The following is a 10,774-nucleotide window of genomic DNA, read 5'->3' as shown; positions in this document are numbered from 1 at the left end:
ATTATCTCCCTACTGGGAAATCTGCTGTGTGTTACAGCTATGGATAGTCTCATGGCAGTGCAATAGGCAGAGCCTTTTAAGTAAGCTGCAGGGAGCTTATTTACAAGCACTTTCCTCCTGCTGAGGAGCTCTGTGATATTCTGGTGCAGAACAACAGGTGATCATTGATGTTTTCCCCTTTCATAGCCTGGCAACATGTGTCCTGGAAAGGCCAACACTGTCTCTTGCATGCAGCAAAAATAAAGCTGCATGTATGGATGTGATGGACTGGAGGATTTTAAAGCTGAGTGGTTTTCCACCCTCTGCACCTCGTATGTGTTCTGGGGTTGTGATGATGTGCTGTGGCTGATCAGGAGCTGGCTCTACACTCCTGCAAGGGTTCTCTACTTGGGTTTATTTTATTCTTCCAACTAGCTATACGATTGATAAGTTCTTTAGGGTCTTTTTCTCTAGAGAAGAGAAACTTCAATCATGTTTTAAACCAGTGGCTGCAGTAAATGCTTTCTTAAGTGTGAGTTTTGGAGGACTGGAGGACCATTGATTTTGGAACTGCTAACCCATGAGCAGTCAACACCTTGTGCTGAATATGTAGCTTGAAGGTAAGGCCTTTTGCCTCCCTGCAGCTGTTTTACAGAGTTGCCATTTGCCAAAAGATGGATGAAATGTCTTTGTTCAGATGGCAGATACACCTTAAATGAGAGGTACACAAGCAGCTTGTCTCCTTGATTCAGGAGGCAGGTCCAGAGGGAATGGGTTCACTGCAGGACTGCTGATCTGTTGTAGAAATACTCCTGTGTTTAATGTGAGGAATAAATGCTGCTGGCATCCAACAGGTGGCAGCTGACATGTTTTCCTGCCACCAGGAGTCGTTTGAAATTCTTCTGTTGTATTGTGCCAGAGTTTCACCTTTGTGCTGCCAGGCAACACAGGAAGGAGAGCTGCAGGTCGAAGTGTTCTGCAGTGCTCTGCAGGTTAAGGGAATTGGGCTGGATGAGCAGAAGAGGATTAGTAAATCTCCAATTAATACCTGCACCTCAGACATTGTGATTGGGACATTCCACATTAAACTCACTCTGTAGAGCAATTTTTATTACATCAGGTCTTTAATTGTTGTCTCTAACCTCAGGTAAGAACAGAATCACCTGCAGCCTCTATCTTGAGGACGTTTTCCTGACCGTGTCATTAAATTGCAACACATAAATGTCTTGCCTGGGACTGTCCTGGACTGTTTTCCATTGCCTCTGCTTTCAAGTGTCAGCTTTCAGTGAACTCTGCTAACATTTTATTATTGCATTGAGGCTGAGGCAGAGAACAGCAATTAAGGAGTTGACATATTTAATTTTTTTTTAATAGTACCTGTGTCAAAATGCATTTAATAAATCATAGTTGATGTAGAAATGCAATTAATGCTACAAGTGTAAGTAGAGTTCATTTCAGTGGGAGCAAATGAGAATTTTAAAATATGTAATAACAAAATGTGGTTGTCTTATTTTAAATACAGGGCCTGTTTCTGTGAACAGAGTCTTAAAGCCTAAATATTCCCTTTCTGTTCCAGGATACAGCTGGACAAGAAAGATACAGGACCATCACTACAGCTTACTACCGAGGAGCCATGGGCTTCATCCTCATGTATGATATCACCAGTGAAGACTCTTTCAATGCAGTGCAGGACTGGTATGAAATCAGTTATTGTTGTTTGGTTGGTTTTTGGCCAGTACTCTCCTCAAATTTGTTTGTTGAGAGCTTTTGACATCCCACCCTTCAAAGGACTTTGCATCACCATATTCTTTCCCTTTCTTCCTTATCTAAGCTCTGGCATAAATACTTGTTTTTTTTTAAACTCTCCTTAGAAAAGGTTCTGCAGTTGCACTTCAGTGAAAACTTTGTAATTCAAATATAATAGCATACTATAGAAGTTTTTGCTTTTAACAGTCCTGATTTATTGCAAAGAAATTAATAGTTTAATATATTATTTGGGCTTATGAGTTTCCTGGCTGTGCTACTAAAACAATCTAATTTAACAGTGGTTGGTTGAGTCACATCTCATTTAAAATTTAAAAAGGATAAATCTTTCCAAGCTGCCTTAAAAAGTGATTTGTTGTTTGGTTTGTTGTTCTTTTTTTCAACGTACAAATGTAGACACATGGAACAGTGTTTACCTTGCTTAGCTAGAGAGAATTAAAAATTTAACTTTAGCCACTTAAAATTTTTCAAGTTTAAATTAGTTGTGGCTATAATATGAGGAGGAAGGGCAGTGCCCAGGACAGAAAGCAAACGTGCCCCTTGGAAGAGGCCTGTCTGTTACTATAAGAAGCACCTAAACAACTCTGCAAGGCAGAGCTCAGTGTGGGATGGTGAGGAAGAGGAGTTACCTGTTAAATCGGAAGGGTGGGGACTTAGCCCTAAAACTCGCTGTGAAACAGATTCTCAGCTGTTACAAACTGCTCTGGCTACACTGGATTCAGTCCAAACTACCAGAAAATGGTTTGTGGACTTTCTGATGACAAAGAGCCAGGAAATGTTTGTGGCTTACAGTGGAAAAAGAAGGCACCAGGTGAAGAGCAGTGGTCTGCCCAGAAGAGCCAGAGCAGATGTGGCTGCTGTGGCCTTGGGCAGTGCCTGCAGCCCCTCCGAGGGGGCTGGGGGGAGATGCTTCCCAGCAGGGACTCAGCACAGTGCCTGGGGTGAAAACACGGGGGTTGATTCATGGGCTTTTAAAAATGAAAACATCTGAGCTGCTGCTGTGAGGCAGCAGCTGCAGGCACAGCACAGATCAGCAGAAGGCTGGACCCTGTTGCTGGAGCTCGTGTTCTGTCATGGGGTCCTCCCAAAGGAGCACCACAATATGTGTAGGAAATCCATGCCCTGGGGAGGCAGGGGAAAGCCCTGTCCTCAGCAGTAGCACCTCAGTGGCTCCCCTCAAATGTCTTGCAGTCACATCTGGTTGTTACCCTGTTCCTGTGTGCTGCGGGTGGGTATGGGCAGCGTGCAGAGAAAGGCAACCTGGTGGTTAATGGAATCTCCAGGGTCTGGTAGGTTGGTTTGCTGGCATCGCTGTCCAGCAGAGTCCTCTAGTGGCGATGCAACTCAGAGAGGAGCTTTGTTTTCCGTATTGCCAAATGGTTTCTTCCCTGGGTGATTTTTTTTTTTTTTTACTGCACCCTTTTCATGGATGGATGCCCTAAAGAGGGATTTGCTCTGTATCACTGCAGAAAGACTTATCTTAAACCTAGTTAAGGCACTTTTTTTCTCCTCAATGAGGAGGATCATGGTTGTATATCAGGTGTTTAGACAAACTCTTGAGATACTGTGTGATTATGAGGTACAGTCCTTCCTTCAGTCACATGAATCACCCTAATTAATGATAATTGTCTTAAAGCAGATGAAAAAGAGCAAGATAAACAAGTTAAATTGATTTGGGAATACCTAGATTGTGACCTGTTCTCCTGTTCCTTCACTGGAAGCTGTACAGCAGATTGTATGTGAAGTCTTTAAAATGAAGACTGGTTTTTTTCCTTACTACAATGTGGCAAAGATACAGTCAGGTTATTTTAGAAGAAAAAGCAAAAATGGTCAAAAGCAAAGTGGAACTTTACCTGATATTTTAAAACAACTAATTATTTTAATTTTTTTTAATAATGTCTTTCCTGTGGGATGAGTGAAAGGGTTAAATGAGCTTTCATGGCTTTCAGCTGTTTCTAGATTTTTTTAGTAGGCTTCTTGAAGAGTTATTATTTGACATTGCCTTGATAGGTTTCTAGGTAGATAAACCAGTGGTTTATACCTAATTTGAAACTGTACTGAAAGTATAATATATTCAGCATTTGATACTGTAAAGTAAATAGAAAATATTATGGAAACTCTGCTTTGGACAATCTAGACAATTTCACAGAAGGAAAGAAAAAATCAGTTAAATTTAACTCACATTTATGTGACTGCCAGGTTCACAAATCATCAGCTTTATTTATCTTTAAGGCTGATCTCTAAATTAGGTTGTTGATGTATCCATGTAACTGTGAACCTGAAGCTACTTTTCTTCTGAGCACGAAGCATAAAAAACATGCTTTATCATTAATTTGGGGAATTCAGCACAAATAAGGCACAGCATTGTTATTGTGTCACCAGAACGTTTTTCCTGGTGTGTTTACTGGGCTGCCCTGGTTAGTTTTTGAAACATGTTGCTGCACAAGCCTTTTTATTTACTTATTTACCTTTTAAAAAGCTTATGGAAATTTGCTGGCTTTCTGTTTGTATGGAGATCAGGGTTTCTTTTTGACGTTGTTCTTCATAACTTGAGGGTATTTTGTTGTTGCTGTTGTTTTTATTCTTCCTAAGAAGTGTAAATGTCAGTGTTCTCAGAGAGGTTTTTCACTAACTTAATGGCACTTGTTTTCATACGTGACATAGGATCGTATTTGGCACAGCTGCTGGAAGGTAACAACGTTTTTTCACCTGCTGTAGGGCCACACAAATCAAGACGTACTCCTGGGACAATGCACAAGTGATCCTGGTTGGAAACAAATGTGACATGGAGGATGAAAGAATTGTTCCTGTGGAGAAGGGGAAGCATCTGGCAGATCAGCTAGGTACCTGTCAAAGCTCTTCTTCCTACTCATTTTCCTCTGCTTCTTTCTGCTGCTTTCCTTTTAATTTGTACAATGAAAAGCCCTCCCAGCTGTAATAATTTAATTTAATTATGGTGTCACAACCAAGAAGTATGAATACAGTCTAGGTCTATGTTTTACTTGCTTAGTGCTCACTACTACCTCCTTGTAGTGTTGCTGTACCTGTAGAGCTAAGGATGTAATGAAGATAGTTTTTCTAGAGAGAACAGCTTTTATTTTATTTCAGAGCTCAGAGGAATTAAAAGAGAAAAAGTTTTCATAAAGACAATTCTGTCTCCAGTTCTTTAAGTACCATGTAGTCATCTTCAGAATGCAAACATTGATTTTTGTAGATTTTTTTTTTTTTAAACTGAAGAATGAAAAAAGTTTATACTTCAGAACTGTAGAGCTGAGTGAAATAAATGTATTTTTAAAAAGTATCAGGCTTCTCTAGCCAAGTGGGAAATGATGTTGTTATTGATAAGGAACAGAGAAAGTAAAACAGTTCCATTGAGAGATTGCAATGAAAATTTTAGAATGTACAGCAAAATAAACTCATCCTGATTTCTCATTTATTTATAATTTTTTGTTATATATTATCAAATAGATGATCTTTTTAATGTGCAACCAGGGTTTTAGTGATGAGATTTAACTATACTGTCATCTTCTTCTAAAGAATTCGTAGTGGCAGATAAATCCTTTACAAATGTAATTCAGTTAACAGTGGAGATCCTTGAAGTAAATATTTGTTTAGCTTGTGAGAGTGGACATTTTTACTAGTCCCAAAGGAATCACCATCATCCCCAATTTATAAAATCCCATGTTGTCTTCAATTCTTAAGCAGTAATGAGAGGGTGCATATTATATTGTTAAACTGGGGATACTGGAACTTCACTCCACTCCACACACATTGTTGAAGTTTAAAGTGCGACCTTAATCAAATTGCCAACTGTGGTTAAACCTTAGATAATGAGTAAAGAGATAATTAGTTGGGGGTTTTGTTATTGTTGTTTTGTTTTAATGAGGGGGAGGTATAGAAACCCTGCTTATAGATGAGTATGAAGTATGGCTTTGTGTCACTGTTCCAAAGAGTTAAGAATTACCAGATTATTTTTCCATGTTTCTTATGCAAAAAAACTCCAAACAAACCCAAATCAACAAACATGTATTCAAAAGCCTGAGGGTTTAGAGCCTTAAAGTGTAGATTCTATGTATGCTAAGCAAAAAGGCATCCCATTCATGACTGGAACATTGAGGCACTGTCATCATAAACAAATAATGAGCAAATACCAAACTAAACTGGTTTCCCATTATTATTATCGTAATAACAATTCTTTACATGTAGGGCTAGCAAAGCAAACAAAGTGTGGTTAGTTTGCAAAATCAGTTATGGGATCTTTTTTACACATCAGAATTTAAGATGCTGTTGAAAACATGGATAAACTTGGTTCCTGGCTTGCAGACTCCCAGAACAGTTGTGAGCACTTGTGTGCCCAATTATTTTGCAAGAGTAATTGCACTGATAGTAGTTGAATATTTGTCCAGAACAATGGAACAGCCAATAGAGTTTTACTGGAACTCCCAGTCCGGTTTAGAGTTGTTTTTTCCTCCCCCCAAAATTGTTTGTTTAAACACAAACTTGGCATCTAGAATCTGATTCCTTTACCTATGGGACCCTGCAAAACACACATGCAGGCAGAGTTACCATAGCAACTGACTCCAGCAGTAGAGAGCTGCTCTGCTGGAGGGTCCCCTGCTCCCCTCCAGACCTGTCCTTGCTCTTGTCCAGCTGCCCCTGGAGAAACCTGCCCCAGTGCAGAGCAAAACAAAAGCTGACCATGCCTTTGAAAAGTGCAGTCCCAGTCCTCTTCTGTAGCCTTCCAAAATACTAAATGCTCTTTTTAAAAGGGCTGAAAAGTATGTCTGGTTTTACCACTCAGATTTTCCTTACATTAACTGTGCTAACGTGTACAGCATTATCTGAAATTAGCTTGTGTGTTAGGTGGGAGGAATCTCACACATCAGAGTGACTCAGTCTACCAGCAGTGGCAGACTAACCAGTTAAAACAACTTTATCTTTCCCTTCGTTTGTGGCAGAATCAAAGAGGACTGATGCAATGCAGAATATGCCCCCAACGAAGCACAACACAATGTAACTTACTGCAAAATAAACTCTCTGTGGTGCTCGGGCTCTCGCTGCTGCCAAGATGATAACCTGGTGGGACAGAATCAACACCCACTCTGAGTCATGGTTGGCCTTGGAGGCCCCTGGGGTTAGGAAGAGAAAGCAATGCTTCACAGTCCAGCATGTTTCTGTTGGCTGGGGCAGGGCTCAGGCTCCTCTGTGAGGAGGCTGGTGGGGTGTTGAAGGGAGGCAGTGGGAAGAGCTGTCTGTGTGCCAGCCCTACCTCCAGCCATGCTGTTTTGTTGCAGGTTGTTTGGGTTTTTGTGTTTTAAGCAGAAAGGGTCATGCTAGATAAATTGATAAGTATTTCTGCTCAATATTCTGAGATCGGGGGAAATCAACTGAGCTTAAGAATTGTCTCATGTCTTGTTCCCTTAAAGTGAATTCTGAAAATAACAGTATTTTGAAAACCATCTCTATTACCCTGAGCTTCTGTGATTTTTATTTTTTTTTCCATTTCTTTTCCCTTTTCCTCACAGGTTTTGACTATTTTGAAGCTAGTGCCAAAGAAAACATCAACGTAAGGCAGGTGTTTGAGCGTCTTGTGGATATAATCTGTGAAAAGATGTCGGAGAGCATCGAGTCAGACTCTTCCAGGGGCACCTCAGGAAGGAGCATGCGACTCACGGACACCCCACCCCCTTCCCAGCAGAACTGCTCGTGCTAGTGACCTTTCTCACTGAGAAATGTCATTCTCCTTTCCTGAATAAATTTTATCTTTTCGTTTGTGGTGGTGACTTATCACGTAGTCCAAAGGCAGAAGCCTCTGTTGTGGGAAATTTGTGTTTGTTTGTGCTGATGTGTTAATATTATATATTTCCTCATTCAATAATTTAAGCAAAAATACAAAACCTGACTAAATATTTTAAGTCTTAATGTGAGTTACACTGGAGAAAAATGATTGTATAGTGTTGCAAATGTTGTTCCACAGAGAATGTTGCATTTTTAAATTTAATGTTAAATTCCTCTCCTGCAGAAAGAGGTTTTTTGTTAAGAACAGCAGGAAATATAAAAGCCCATCACAAGGGACCATGTCTAAAGGAAAATGGTGACAAAGTTATCTTATAAAGCAAGAATATGCCAGGCTTTTTACATAAAAAATAATAATAAATCTATCCCCAGATAGTTTGAGTCATTGTTGCTGTCCTCTAGACATGGACCTCAGCTTTTCTGTATGGTGGAGCAGAAAGCAATGTGTTTCTGTCTGGCATTTTGAGCATCTCTAGAGAGCCAAGATGGGGCACCGGGGCCAAATTTTGTGTCAAGCCTCTAAAGGCAGGAAAAGCACATGGAGACATCCAAGCTGCCAGGCACGAAGGCTGTGCAGCTGCACCTGCATTTCCCTGTGCCCTTGGCAGGTGCTGGGTGAAGGAGCAAGAGCCCTTCCAGGGGCTGCCCTCACCTGCAGCCTCTCCACCATCACCAGTAAGGGCTTGCGGGGTGCTGGGAGTGTTGCTGTGCTCAGCTCCGTGCTGTTCCTAATAATTTGTTCCTAGAAGCCCAAGCCCTGCAGCTTTTCCCCCTCTGCATCCTGCAGTTTTACCTCTCCAGGTTTGGATCCGCTCTGATCGGCTGCTTGGTGGTGGATTTGTTGCAGAGTGAAGGGAAGGAGGAACTGGCTGCTGCGTGCTTAGTTGGAGGCAAAATCTGGCATGTAAGTCTTGGAACAGCACTGTCTCAGAAAGATAAAAATATCAGGAGCCAAAATGTGAGTGTTGGCAAGTATTAGTGCCAATATTGTTAGATTTTCATTCTGCATTTTGTTGTTGATTATTTTTTTTTTTAATTTGATGCTGTGTGTGGGGGATAGTTTTTTCTGGTTTCAGATTCAACCACAAAGTATAATTTTTTTAAAAAGGAAGATTGATTCATAAAACATAACTTCAAATTAAAAATGGCGAAGACATCCTGTTAGTTACTCTATGGATGTTTTGTTGCATCATTCTTGGGAGGGAGGAACAGGTTTTCATACTGAACATCTGAAATATTCCCAGATTTCCAACATCTCTAGAACTACAGAGCTTCTCCATCTGTCTGTAGAGCTGTGTTACCCACAAGCAGAGCTTGTATTTCTCTGAAATATATGTGGAGGAACTGCTTTTTGCCAGTCTGAAATTACACACTGTGTGGCTTTATTTATGGTCACGCATGTGTTAACTGCAAAGTGTGGCTGTAAATGTAAATTAGGTGGATATGGAGAGAAGTTTGCTGTCTGAAGGTGAAAATTCTGGGAAGTTTCATGGATTTACCTGAGATCTGTGAACTCCTCCAACTGAGGAGACTTTCTGATGTCAGACACTGGAGTTGAGTATCTGCCCCCTGCACTGTGATGTGCTGGATCATGGCACTAGTGAATGCTTTTGTAATTCTGTCCTGTTGTGTCTCTGAGTGTAACAGCTCTAAGAAAAAAAAAGCACAGTATTCTGGACATAAAATGCAACGACTTGGATGTAGTTTGAGCTCATTGTGCTTTAAAGGCTTGATCCCTTCGTTTGTTTGTTTGTGGCTTCCAGGACTCTTTACTGTGACGCATTTTGGGTGTGTGTGATCTAGTGCTGAAACTGCTGATTGTGCAGCGTTAGGAATGTGGTTGTTGTATCTAAAGCCCTGAAACTGCAAAATAAAGAGAAATGTAGTCACCGGGTGTGTCCAGAGAGCTTGTGTGTGCTGCATTGCTAGTGTATGAGGCAACCTGCCCTTGCAGAAATAATGTGTCTTTTTAATCCCTTTCAAACACATCAAACTCCATCTTTCCTGACAGGGTGATGATCCTCTGCTGGTCTGAGAGTGAAAAGAAGGATTATTTGGCTAATTAATGTGTGGTGCAGTGTTCTAATTGTAGCAGAAGCAGGTTTTAAGGCACCTTGTGGAACTAGCAAAAATAAGTACCGGGTTCCAGAGCAGGGAGCAGGGATGTTGAGCTCTGCAGGTGTAATGGAATACCTCAGTGCAAATATTGATTTTTCAGCTCGGCAACTCTATTGTAAAAGAAAATTGATTCAGCAGAAGTGGAATTTCAGGTGGTTTTTTTTGTTGTTTTTTTGTTTGTTTGTTTTTTTCCCCTGGAAAACAAACCTCCCTCTTCCTTCTCTACCCAATATATAATCTCACAGATTTTACTCACAGCCTCCCTCTTCCTTCTCTACCCAATATATAATTTAGTTTCATTGTGTTCCAGTCAAATCCGGAGGGGTTTTATTTTGTTGTTTGAGCTTTTTTGTTTGGTTTAGTTTTAGGCTTTTTTAACAAATACAAGTACATTCCAGGCCCTTCAGCTAGGATGTGCAGGGTTGTTTTTTACAGCACAAGCTACAGAAAGTGGCTACATGGTAATATAGTCCAAACAACTGGAAACACAGTTAAAAGTTTTACCCTGCCCTGTACTGCTTGCTTGGAGAAACCTGGTATTTAGTGCAGGAATCTCACAGAGTTTATTTTGAATAAGAAATAAACCAATCACAGACAACTGACAAATATATAGATGGAGAGACGTATTTAATAGTTTTGCACTAAAAGTTGTGAATACAGAGAGAGCCTTTTGCCTGAAGTGGCAGCTGGTTCCATCATCACCTGGGATGTCTGGGTACAGAGCCTTCCATTTGGCTGGCAGGGGTCTGGGACAGCAGCGCTGATAAAGCAGTGCGGTTACCAGATGTGGCAGGAGCAAGAGGTGCCCGCCCTTCGCAGGTGCTCCCCGGTGCGATGGATGCAGCCCCGCGTGTGCGGATCTCCGGTAACAGCCGCGCGGGAGGCTCTGGGTCAGGCGTGGGTCTTGCCTTCCATCTCGTGGAGAAACGTGGCAGTGGAATACCAGGCAGACACGCGGTCTGAGTGTGTCAGACAGCCCCCCTCGTTTGTGTTGGTCTCCGATCCCTTAACTTTGCTCTCATCATCTTCTGCAGTCAACACAGGCTGACACGCAAGTAACAAGGAACGGGAGCGGTATTACGGGAACGGCAGAACGCGGGGCAGATGCGGGACGGTG

At 41.4% G+C, this 10,774-nt stretch overlaps 2 protein-coding genes across 2 annotated transcripts in view; both read left to right on the top strand.

The window, feature by feature from the left end:
• Positions 1–7,710, top strand: part of RAB3B (RAB3B, member RAS oncogene family) — a 34,353-nt gene extending 26,643 nt beyond the window's left edge. The window contains exons 2-4 of the mRNA XM_010004018.1: positions 1,556–1,674; positions 4,462–4,586; positions 7,269–7,710. Of these exons, the coding sequence (XP_010002320.1) occupies positions 1,556–1,674; positions 4,462–4,586; positions 7,269–7,456 (432 nt within the window). The 3' untranslated portion in view covers positions 7,457–7,710. The remainder of the gene's footprint in view (positions 1–1,555; positions 1,675–4,461; positions 4,587–7,268) is intronic.
• Positions 7,711–10,441: 2,731 nt separating this feature from the next.
• Positions 10,442–10,774, top strand: part of NRD1 (nardilysin (N-arginine dibasic convertase)) — a 27,409-nt gene continuing 27,076 nt past the window's right edge. The window contains exon 1 of the mRNA XM_010004035.1: positions 10,442–10,620. Coding sequence (XP_010002337.1) covers positions 10,442–10,620 — 179 coding nt within the window. The remainder of the gene's footprint in view (positions 10,621–10,774) is intronic.

Source organism: Chaetura pelagica, unplaced genomic scaffold (genome assembly GCF_000747805.2).
Source record: "Chaetura pelagica isolate M959 unplaced genomic scaffold, ChaPel_1.0 scaffold18, whole genome shotgun sequence".
Lineage (NCBI taxonomy): Eukaryota > Metazoa > Chordata > Aves > Apodiformes > Apodidae > Chaetura > Chaetura pelagica.
Note: the sequence above shows the minus strand (reverse complement) of the source record. Positions and strands in the feature narration are given on the sequence as shown.